Source organism: Juglans regia, chromosome 13 (genome assembly GCF_001411555.2).
Source record: "Juglans regia cultivar Chandler chromosome 13, Walnut 2.0, whole genome shotgun sequence".
Classification (NCBI taxonomy): Eukaryota; Viridiplantae; Streptophyta; class Magnoliopsida; order Fagales; family Juglandaceae; genus Juglans; species Juglans regia.
Window position 1 is genome coordinate 3,024,276 of NC_049913.1, and position 11,805 is coordinate 3,036,080.

The 11,805-nt window shown below is 34.6% G+C and overlaps 1 protein-coding gene across 1 annotated transcript; it reads left to right on the forward strand.

Annotated features, from left to right (window-relative positions):
- The first annotated feature begins 2,404 nt into the window (after positions 1–2,404).
- On the forward strand, positions 2,405–5,908 carry LOC108980007 (ABC transporter G family member 11-like). The gene is made up of 8 exons (XM_018950819.2): positions 2,405–2,826; positions 3,004–3,083; positions 3,179–3,649; positions 3,758–3,844; positions 4,139–4,264; positions 4,367–4,567; positions 4,893–4,979; positions 5,129–5,908. Exons 1-8 carry the CDS (start codon positions 2,487–2,489, stop codon positions 5,849–5,851), a joined length of 2,115 nt encoding a protein of 704 aa, XP_018806364.1. The 5' UTR covers positions 2,405–2,486; the 3' UTR covers positions 5,852–5,908.
- The last annotated feature ends 5,897 nt before the right edge of the window (positions 5,909–11,805 follow it).

The following is an 11,805-nucleotide window of genomic DNA, read 5'->3' on the forward strand; positions in this document are numbered from 1 at the left end:
TGCAAAACTCCGTTCGAACGGATATAATTCTTGAAAATAAAATTGATGTTTGAATACAAGTTATTTGAAAAATTTATTAATGCGAATGCATAAAATCGATTCGAACACTCCATTCGTTCGAACAAGATCAAATATGATCATTAGTTCAAATGAGTAATTTATATTATTTGAATGGACGTGTCGGTTCGCATAGAAAAAATTTTCATTCAAACAATATAATGAGACAAAATTAGTTCGTCTAAAAAAAAATTTTGTTTGATCAATTTCGATTGACTTTATCCAATTTTATCTCTAAAAATAATTTTTTGTGAAAAATTTTTATTTTCGTCTCTAAAAATTTTTAAAACGGTTTTTCTGAGATAAAATAAAGGTAAAATTTTTTTATCTCTAAAAAAAATTTAAAATGAAATTTGAAATTTTTGAGATAAAATTTGTTACCTCAAAAAATCCAATCTTTCGTAGTGAGTCTGGGTACGTACTCTGACATATCAGGAAATAACGACCTATGAAAAACCACAAAAGTAATTAACCAAGGAGAAAAATCCCAACATTATTGCGTTTTTTGCGCGATAAAAGACAGCCACGTACACCTACTTAAACAGTACATCATTTTATTCTTTAATAAGAATGAGAAAATTAGTAATTAATTCCATCACGATGGCTATTTTTCCACCTGCATGCATGCATGCCGTCATTGCCGTGCAAGTCGACCCACGTGAAACTCGTGTGAATCCCCGGCCAAGGAGTACGGAAACAACACACTGGCTGGTTTGGTCACAAAATCAAATCAAATCATCTCATCTCATTTAATTATTATAATTTTTTTAAATTTTAATAAAAAATATAATAAAAATAATTCTACATATAACTGTAAAATACGTAAATACTACATAATTATTTTAAAAAAGAGTAAAATTTACTATTAAGAAATTAATTTTTTTAATGTGAGTCTTATATTTTATTCACATTTTTAAAACGATTAAGTAATGTTTGAACAATTCACGGTTACATATATAATTTCTCATATAATAAACAATTCAACTTTTTAAAATTTTAAAACTATTAAAAATTTAAATTATAATAATATTTTATTTAACTTTCAATAAAATACCTCATCTCATCTAAACTACATAATCAAACGAAACCTAATTGTGAAACCACAAGGCACAAATAATAATTCTTACGTTTATAATTTCTTCTTTTATTAATTGAAGCGATCGCATTATTCATGCATGCATAAGTTGTAGCTCCGAAGGCAATTAAAACTCCTCGCTTTGATATATCATATATGTAATATGTATAATGTATTCTACTTGGCCCAGCATATCATATATGTAATATGTATAATGTATTCTACTTGGCCAGCTGGGCCAGTTTAATCTTAAGGCAATTTCGAGCAATGTTATACAATTTTTTTTAATCTTTATATATTATATTTTTTAAAATTTTTAAAATTTTTTTTAAATTTTTTCTGAGTTTAATTTTTTTTATTATTTATATATTAAATATTTGATAAAAAAAAAATAATAAAAGTGATATGAAAAAATTAGAGAAATTGTGTAGATTTTTTCACTTCCATTTGTATTCATTCAGCAGCCGCTTGGCAGTATTAGTAAAAGTGGGACCCGTTTCGAAGACTTTAAAGTTTAGTTTGTGTCCTCGAAGTCAAGAATGGGAGAGGTGACCATTGAGCATCGATCTCCATCACGTCTCTTAATTACTCCAACTACTTCCTCCGCAATATTATGTGTAAAGTAGGGCCTACATGCCTTCAATTTACTGAATTAATATCGTATATATAATTCATTTCCACGAATCCTGATCATCTAGTCTTCTACCATGGTATTGTAATATTAATTTTATACACGATTCGTTTCGTAATATTATTATAAATTATTTTATAAGAAATTTTGTTCTTTTTAAAAATATATGATCAATGTCAAAATATTGTGAAAAGAGTAATGATGTCTTTATCATTTTCCTATTTTATTCAATTCTAGATATTAATTCATTCAAACCATCAGGAAGCGTCCCAATGTAAAACCATCAGGAAAGTCATAAACAGTCCCAAACTTCCTATTATACACCTGGAAATTGTTTTGCACGAACACAGATCGGCCGGAAACGTTGGCATCGGATATATAGTACCTGGCCTTGCATGCCGCGTGCTGCGTAATGAATTAATAAAAATCTTATATGCAATTATTTTTATATATTTTTTTGTGATTAATTACATTATTTTTTTTAATATAAAATAATTATTTAATTAGTTAATCACATTAATAAAATGTATAAAGAATAACTAAAGTATATAATAAAATTTATTAACTAATTAAATTCCACGCGTGAAACACATGGTGGCTCCTGTGAGTCTTTAAGTACCGAGCAGCTCCATGGTCCCCAAGCACTGCCTTTAAGCACAGGAACAGCAGTGGCCAAAAATTACCAAACCGCCTCCTCCCACACAAATACATGCAAATTTCGCCATGGCTTCCCTTCTTCATGACCCAAACAGCAGTCATGTCTCGGTACCTAACCAAAACTCAACAACTCCACACTCTACTTCTTTTGAAGTAGAAACCGTCAGTACTGTTCCAATGCAAAGTAACAGATCAGGAGGAAGCGTTGTGAGATCAAGTAGTATGTCGTCGTCGAAGGAGGGTGTTTTCTTGACATGGGAAGACTTGTGGGTGACTGTTCCCAATGGCAAGAGCGGTAGCAGATCGATCCTTGGGGGTGTGACTGGTTATGCTCGACCAGGAGAGCTCCTGGCCATAATGGGTCCTTCTGGTTGTGGCAAGTCTACCCTCCTTGATACATTAGCAGGTAATTGAATATCATGTTAATTTATGTGTTTTAACCATGCATGCTAGTTGAAGACTTGTGCTACAAACTAGCTAGCCGGCCCTCTTCACTAGTAACTGAGATCGATGCTTGTCACTTATTGTATAACTCAGAAAAATCCATGCCTAAATATTGTATAATTTGTATTTTATGTTGCAGGGAGATTAGGTTCAAACACAAGGCAATCAGGAGATATTCTGATCAATGGCCGCAAACAGGCGCTGGCTTTTGGAACGTCGGTGCGTAAGAGAAACTTTCATCAAAGACTGATAAATTTCATGAGAAAATGTAAAGCTTACCGATATTACTTCAACTTTACCTGATCTTAACTTAGGCATACGTAACGCAAGATGACACTCTGATGACAACTTTAACGGTCAGAGAAGCCGTGTACTACTCAGCTCAGCTCCAATTACCAGACTCCATGTCAAAGTTAGACAAGAAGGAGAGAGCAGACGTGACAATCACAGAAATGGGCTTGCAGGATGCCGTGAACACAAGAATCGGTGGGTGGGGAGCCAAAGGCATCAGTGGTGGGCAAAAGAGAAGAGTCAGCATTTGCATAGAGATACTAACACGCCCCAAGCTTCTTTTTCTTGACGAGCCAACAAGTGGACTTGATAGTGCAGCATCATATTATGTGATGAGCAGAATTGCAAGGCTGGATCAAATGGATGGAGTTGGAAGGACCATAATTGCATCCATCCATCAACCCAGCACTGAAGTCTTCCAACTTTTCAACAATCTCTGCCTTCTGTCTTCAGGAAAAACAGTATATTTTGGTCCTGCTTCCGCAGCAAATGAGGTACGTAGGTACCTTAATTTATATATGTTTCTTTATCATGAAATGTATTTATTTAATTGGTTTTGTAAGGTGTATTAACTATACGTCCTCGATTTCATTTCCATGCAGTTTTTCGCTTCAAATGGCTTTCCCTGCCCGAGTCTACAAAATCCATCTGATCACTTCCTTAAAACCATAAACAAAGATTTTGACAAGGTATATAAGGGGATTAGCAAATCATTTTTGCTTGTATCTGATTAATTTCTCATAGGAGAATATATATACATATATATATATAATATATCTTGTTGAAATGATCTATGGGTGGTTTAATTAACGCGGACTTGGTTTCATACATGTTTCTGCATATAGCTAGGCCGCACGAGCATCGATCTTTTGATCTTAATCGTATTCGTACGATTATTTACCAAAATCTAGAAAATAATATTGATTTCCTCTAAAAAATAATATAACTTTCGATCTAATTAATTTGACTTCAATCATTTGTAGGATCTTGAGAAAGGTTTGGGTGGAGCAGTACCTACAGAGGAAGCAATTCACACTCTTACAAAGGCATATAAATCATCCGAAATTTTCGTACAAGTTCAAAGACAGGTAGCAGAAATATGTAGACAGGTAAGGATCAAGCGACCAATTTCACTAGTGTAAAGCAACTTTCCCAAATTATATATATAAAAAAAATAATCTGGATGACTGAAATTTAATGATTGGTTTCAGGATTGTGGAGCATTTGAGAGGAAGAGATCAAGCCACGCTGGCTTTGTTACTCAGTGTCTTGTTCTTACAAGAAGGTCTTTCGTGAACATGTACCGTGACCTCGGTTACTACTGGCTGCGCCTAGCTATCTATGTTGCCTTGGGTTTGGGCCTAGCAACCGCCTTTTATGATATAGGCTATAGCAGCAGATCATCAATAGAGGTGAGACCGTGAGAGAGATTGAAAAAAAATCAAATAGTGATATATACAAGTCATTTAAAAAAAAAAAGTGTATTTCATTATGAAAAAATGAAAAAAAAAAAAATCATTTTTTTAGTGGAATACTCTATTTTTTATAAAAAAAAAATTACATAAAAATTTAGGTAAGATTTATATTACATTTAGGACTTGTCGCTATAGTATTACTATGTAAATTATATATATTTTTCTACTAAAAGGGAAGATACGCAATTAATTAGGAATATTATTACTTGAAAACCAACATTAATTAATTATTATACACGTGATCATCGATCTTAATTTTCAGGCAAGGGGTGCACTGCTCATGTTTGTCGCTTCATTCCTAACTTTCATGACCATCGGTGGATTCCCTTCGTTCGTGGAGGACATGAAGGTTTGCTTTGACGACTGATCAGTACTTTTAATCAATAGATTTTAAACATATTCATGAAAAAGTAAAGGCAACTAATTATTGTATAAATTTCCAGCCAGCTGTTTGTAATTAATACCAATGTTCATGATCATGATGTGTCGTTTATCCAGATATTTGAACGAGAAAGATTAAATGGCCACTATGGCACCGCAGCCTTTGTAGTTGGCAACACATTTGCTGCAGTTCCATACCTGGTGCTGATATCACTTATTCCTGGAGCAATAACTTATTACCTTCCTGGTCTTCATAAGGGAGCTGAACACTTTTTATACTTTGCCATCGTCCTATTTGCTTGCATGATGTTAGTTGAGAGCCTGATGATGATTGTTGCAAGCATTGTGCCAAATTTTCTAATGGGTATAATAGTGGGTTCGGGAATTCAAGCGTTTATGATCTTAGGCGGCGGGTTCTTTCGGTTGCCAGGTGATCTTCCAAGACCATTTTGGAAATATCCTTTATACTACGTCGCATTCCACAAGTATGCGTACCAAGGATTGTTCAAGAACGAGTTTGAAGGGTTATCATTTCCGAACAACGTTCAAGCTGGAGGCCGGGCAGCCAGTACCATCAGTGGTGAACAGATTCTGAGAGACAGATGGCAAGTGGAAAGTGATTATTCCAAGTGGGTAGATCTTGCTATATTGTTCGGAATGGTAGTTTTGTATCGACTTGTGTTCTTGGGCATGATCAAGATCAATGAAAAGATGAAGCCTATTGTAAGAGCTTTATTGTCAGTGCCTTCCAAGAAAACATCAACCCAGGTGATGGTGAATCCCTCTGCTACTCCCTCTGCTACACCTTTACATGGGGATCAGATTCAGTCTCATGTGTAGCATGTAATCAGTAATTTTAAGATAATAATTAATGAAGCTATACTAGCTCATGTACTATATATATATATATATATATATATTAAGTTTGCTAATTACCACGCACGATTCTTAATTTAAGTAATTAAGATATATCACTGTCTTCTACTGGGTAGATATATATCAAGGACTGTCACATAATAAAAAAACTAATTTATAAAAAAAAAAAAAAAGAGGACAGTACCCAAATTTTATTGATAGCTCTCAATTATAGTGGAAGAAAACTGTAGTTACATCCATAGATACCTGGGGAGTACATGAAACATTCAAAAAAATTCTAAACTCAGGTATAAAAAAATTTAAGACTCCCAACCAGAATACAATATACCCAAAAAGAAAATGCTTAACAAAAAATATATAAAACCAATCGAAAAATCTACAAGAAAATAAGATCAAAGAATCCGCATGCATATAAAGTTAATAAAACAGATAAAGCAAATGCATCCTATCAGGAAACACCTTACGAGATCCGCAAATAAGGAAGATCAAGTTTATTCATGCGAATAAGGCTTCTTAAATTACTGTGCAGTCTATCTCTATCACTTGTCCAATTCATATCTAAACTTGCAGCTCCACTCTTGGCAAGAAAATCAGCTACCGCATTTCCTTCCTGAAAAATATGTTTCACGCAGTACTCCCACTACAACAGAATGTGTCTTTTGTGACAGAGGAAACTGTCACAAAAAAAGGGCAAACCGTCACAAAACATATTTGGTGACGATTTCAAACCGTCATCACGACCGTCACTTAAAGTGCATCGCAGAAAATATTTGGTGACGGTTTACTGTTCAACCGTCACAAAAAATATTTTTAGTGATGGTTGGAAGTGTTCAGTTCGGTACAACGTTCGAACATTCCTGTTTTTGTGACGGTTATGAACTGTTACAGAAAATCACGTTCGGACGTAAAATAAAACGTTCGGACGTTATACCCGACCAATTGGTGTTCGAATGAGAGAATTTGACGTTCGTTGAATATCGTTCGAACGTATCATATTTATATTCGGACGTTAACCCGACCGATTGGCGTTCGAATGAGAGAATTTTACGTTCGTTGATTATCGTTCGAACGTATTATATTTACGTTCGAATGTTAATGCGTCCGAACGTTAATTACAATAAACATTCGAATATTTGTTCGAACGTCAACGTAAATGTTCAAACGTAGCGCGTTTAATGTTTGGACGATATTTTGAATGTAAACGAATGAGTGTTCGAATGCAAGTTCTTTGTTCGAACGTTAATCGCTTTAACGTTCGAACGTATAGTTTGACGTTCGAACGATCAAATTGTATTTGCGTTCGAACGTTTGTTAGAGTGTGAACCAACGTTCGAAAGAATTTTATTTACATTCGAACGTACATATCAGAAATACTAATTTCATAAAATTTAAAAACATAATACCAATGTTATCATATTACATACCCAATTAACAAGTAACAATGTCTTATAAAAGTACAAAATAAGATATTAAAACTAGTCAGAAATATTGATAAAATTTATTTCTTCTTTTTCCCTCGCCCACGGGGATTCTGTTGCAACGACATAATACGCTCCATTTGCACCATCATCTCTCGTTGCACTTGCTCTTGCACTTCACTGCGTATTCTTTCCTCTTGATCTCTCTGTTGGTCCTGCAAACGCGTCTCTAAATGAGACTATCGTTCTAAGAGAGACTCTAACTTTTGCTGTCTCGACCTCATATATTCATTTTCACGCCGTGCAGCTTCTAAATTTGCCGTAAGATTATTAATTTGTGAAGCCGATGAGGTTGAGGAGAATGAACATTTATGCTTGATAGATCGTCCCAAACCTCTTGCCATACTAGACTGCGGTCCGAGCACTTGCGTGAATATGTCTATGTCACTAGGAGAGGATTCCTTAGAAGCCGACTGTATCTCCATCATTTTTCTCTGCAATTTAAAAGGTAATGATCGTAAATAATTTAGTAACGTATTAAAAGAAATAGAAATAAGAAATAAACTATTAAAATGTTATATAAATAATTTATTTAACAAAATTAACACTGCTTACATAATTATCTGCAGCGACAGGATCCATCCACTCACTATGCTCATTAATGTGAGCAGCAGCATAGACATGAATGAGAGAAAAATTTTCAGGATCATCACGTTTCTAACAAAGCGACAATATTAGCAATTTTAAAAAGATAATGTTAGTACTTATCAGAAAGAATATCAGGAAAATAAATGAATTCTATAATTTTTTAATTACCATTTTTTCAGCAAGACGGTAGAATGACCTTGAACCGGCACGATGGTGGACAGTCAGAGCGGATCTATTCTGTGCATTTGTAGAACTCAAGTGCTACAAAATATATTAAAAATGTTAATTGTAATATGTATACATATAATATATAAAACGAATATGAATGTAAATAATTAAAAGATATAAATGTAAAATACCTGATAATCTAGAGATGCGAAAAGATCACAACACTTTCTCCAATCATCTAACTTCATCTGCTGAAAAGGAGACTATGCAGCCTTTTCCAACCCCTCAAACTTCTTGAAGTGGTCATGACATCGTTCTTTGTGACGTCGGAATAGTGTAGTCATCAACTCATTCACGGTTCTCAAATCCTCACTACGGCCAAAGTCAAGGTCGAATTCATCCTAACAAGGGAATCAGGTCAAAAATATAATATATTAATCTAGGTGAAAAAAATGTACTGAAAAGTAAACTCACCAGCACACGACTTCGAATGTGCTCCTTAATCTCATTCGGAACATCTCGCCATGAGCGCACATAAAATGGAGCATAAGCTCGAACTATTGTGCCAATATAGGAGGAAAGCGCTGTTGTACTATCATCCACTCCTCCAGTGGAATTATCAGGAATTGTGATCTTCAGTTTACCGTGCCTTCTATTTTTTTCAAGAGAGATTCCACGTGTATAGCCACGACCGCGACGTGCAGATGCATCAACTACATGATAATAGATATACTATAATTAAAATTATATAGTTATTGAGAAACAAATATTAACTATATATATAATTATCAACGAAAATATTTCCTTACTGGTAGGTGTCGACTGGCTGTTGTTCTCTTTTGTGTTAGATTGATCTTCAAGAACGGATTCCTCGAGTGGAGAGTCCTCAATGGATTCAGGACTTGGACTTGGCGGAGGCACATTTCTTCGTGCTCGTTTTGGCAGCATTCTTGAAAATAATTAATTATATCAAAGAAAATTAATTAGAAGAAATTATTAAAATTGAAGATATTTTATAGTCACCTAGCTATATGAATAAAATATTTAGTACTTTTATTCTTCATTTTCAGATGAATTCTCCATGCTTGTTTCAGAATCTCCATCAATAACATCTTCATCATCATCATGCACCTCTTCTTCATCATCCTTATCCACCTCCTGCCCGGATTCTGATTCGTCTTCATTTTCTGACTCGTCTTCTTCTTCTTCCTCCTCACTTACTTGAATTGAATGATCATTTAATACAGATGAGTCGAGATGGACGGGTGGGACATCATCTCTACACAAGGGGAGCAACTCGAGTACACCGAGGTCAACAAACAAGTTAATACCCTCTCCATCTTCCTGGTATGCCTCAACAATCGGAGTGTCATCTTCATTTCCACTATTCTCGTAATCTGCATTCGTTCCTGCTTCATATATATTTCGAGGAATAAATTTTTGTACGACTCGCCAAGTTATCTCTCCACTATCTTCATCAGCACTTTTCATTGGATCAATCAAATAATGGACTTGGGTAGCTTGACAAGCCAATACAAATGGATCATCTTCGTACAAGCCAATACCTATAGTGATATCTCAATTTCTACCATATGAAAGTCGAGTTGATAGCACCTCCGAACGCCTTCCAATAAACTCTACATTTAAGTAAAGTTATTAGAGCCTTGACCCAAGAAGACAGAATAAGCCGCACACAAATTACCATTCTCATCTCGAATAACACCTCCTGCTCCTGACGACCCAGGATTACCAAAACTACTCACATCAGTATTAAGTTTAACCCAACCATGTTGAGGCTTATGTCATCTCGCCACACGAACCTTATTAGGAATGAGAAGTAAAATCGAGATCTTTAACTACTTTAAAATAGCCACATCCTTATTAGGTAACCTCAACACTTTCATGATCATTTGCATAATCTGGCGAAACCATAATTTTATAGCATGCCAAATAGACTCAACCGTTTCAATCTTATCTTCAAACCTAGCTTTGCAACGCCTTTACCAAACCTTCCAAGAAACTATCGATGGGAGGAGACAAAAAACAATCTGTAATTGAGAAGACTTACCAACATGACGAAACCAAAAAATTATTTGCTCCTGCCAAGTGTGAAAGATACCCATATGCACTCCTAACTGAGTCGCAGCCAGACACCAAATTTGACAAGCAAAGTCACCAGTACAAAGAACATGATTAAGGTCTTTAATGTGACCTATAGCACAATAATTACATTTAGAGACAATGAGAATACCAACCATTTTAATCTTATCATCAACACTCAAACAGTTATTGGAAGCCTTCCACATCACAATACAAATTTTTTTAGGAAGATTATTATGCCAAATCTACTAAACCCAAGGTAAAGGCAGTGATCGAACCCTGATGCAATTCCAAATACTTTTCGTAGTAAACTTACTATGAGAATCCTTCAACCAAACTAACACGTCCTGCCCTCCCTTACGACTAGCCAAGAGATTATCCAGATCAGAAGCTTTTTGATAACCCACTAGGTGTTCTAAAGAGGAATATTCCACCCATTTTCAATGCGACACTCTTTAATCTTAAGCAAAAGGGTTCTCAATCACGGGATAATGACCATGCAGAGGGCCCCCCTCCTCCCAATTATCAAACCAGAATGAAATATCACCCTCTCTCATAGGATAATGAGCATGCAGACACCAATAAAAAAAAATTTTATTTGTGACTAGCTATTGTTTGTGAAAATGATTTTTTCTTGTTAAGATTACTCTGTTTTCGTCGTAAATAATCATTATCGTCACAAATAATCTATTATAAATGTTCATTTTTCTTGTAGTACAATAGTAGATTTTTTTTTTTAATCAAAATCTGATTTTTTTTTTTTTTTGGTTTTCGTTAATAATTATTAACTTCTGCCTTTTTGTTGAAGGCCGGTGCATCAATACAACTTTTGTGGTCCATGACGGTTTAGCAGTCCAATTAACAGTTAATGATTAGGGTGGAAATGAGATGCATGCAGGCAGTGCTCGAAGGTCTTCATCAACTCATGATGATAAGTACACTACCTATATATATATATATATATATACACACACACAATATTGTCGTCTAAACTTTGGTGGGTTTTTTCCTGACAAAATTCAACGATATCCCAAAACTATTGGAGAGGCATATATATAAAGTTAAGTGGTAATTCATAATTCATTGATTGAATATCTCGATCGTGGTTCTTTCGTAATTTATATATAAGGTAGGAGTGGAAAGGAATAAATTGAAAGAATAGTTGACCATGACGAATAATATATATATATATATATATACATATATGCTTCTAGAGATATATGAATATTAATATATATATAATACGACCCAGCTTGGTCCCAAAGTTATATATTCTTAATTATTAAGAAAAAACCTTTATCTAGCGGCCAGAAGAAATGCGGTCATGACTCATGATGAGTACCGAGTCACCGCGGAAAAAAGCAGTACCTTGCGTAATATCTTTTTCCAAGTCTTTGTTGGCACGCATCATGGCCGGTTAATTAATTGGTCTTTGTTTCTCTAATTACTTCTATATATATATATATATATATGTAGGATATGAATGTATGATATCATTCTCACCACCACCCTAGCTTATAAGAAATTCAATTAGGAAGACGAAGATCGACCAGATAAAAACCCTAGCTTGTAATTAATCGGGGG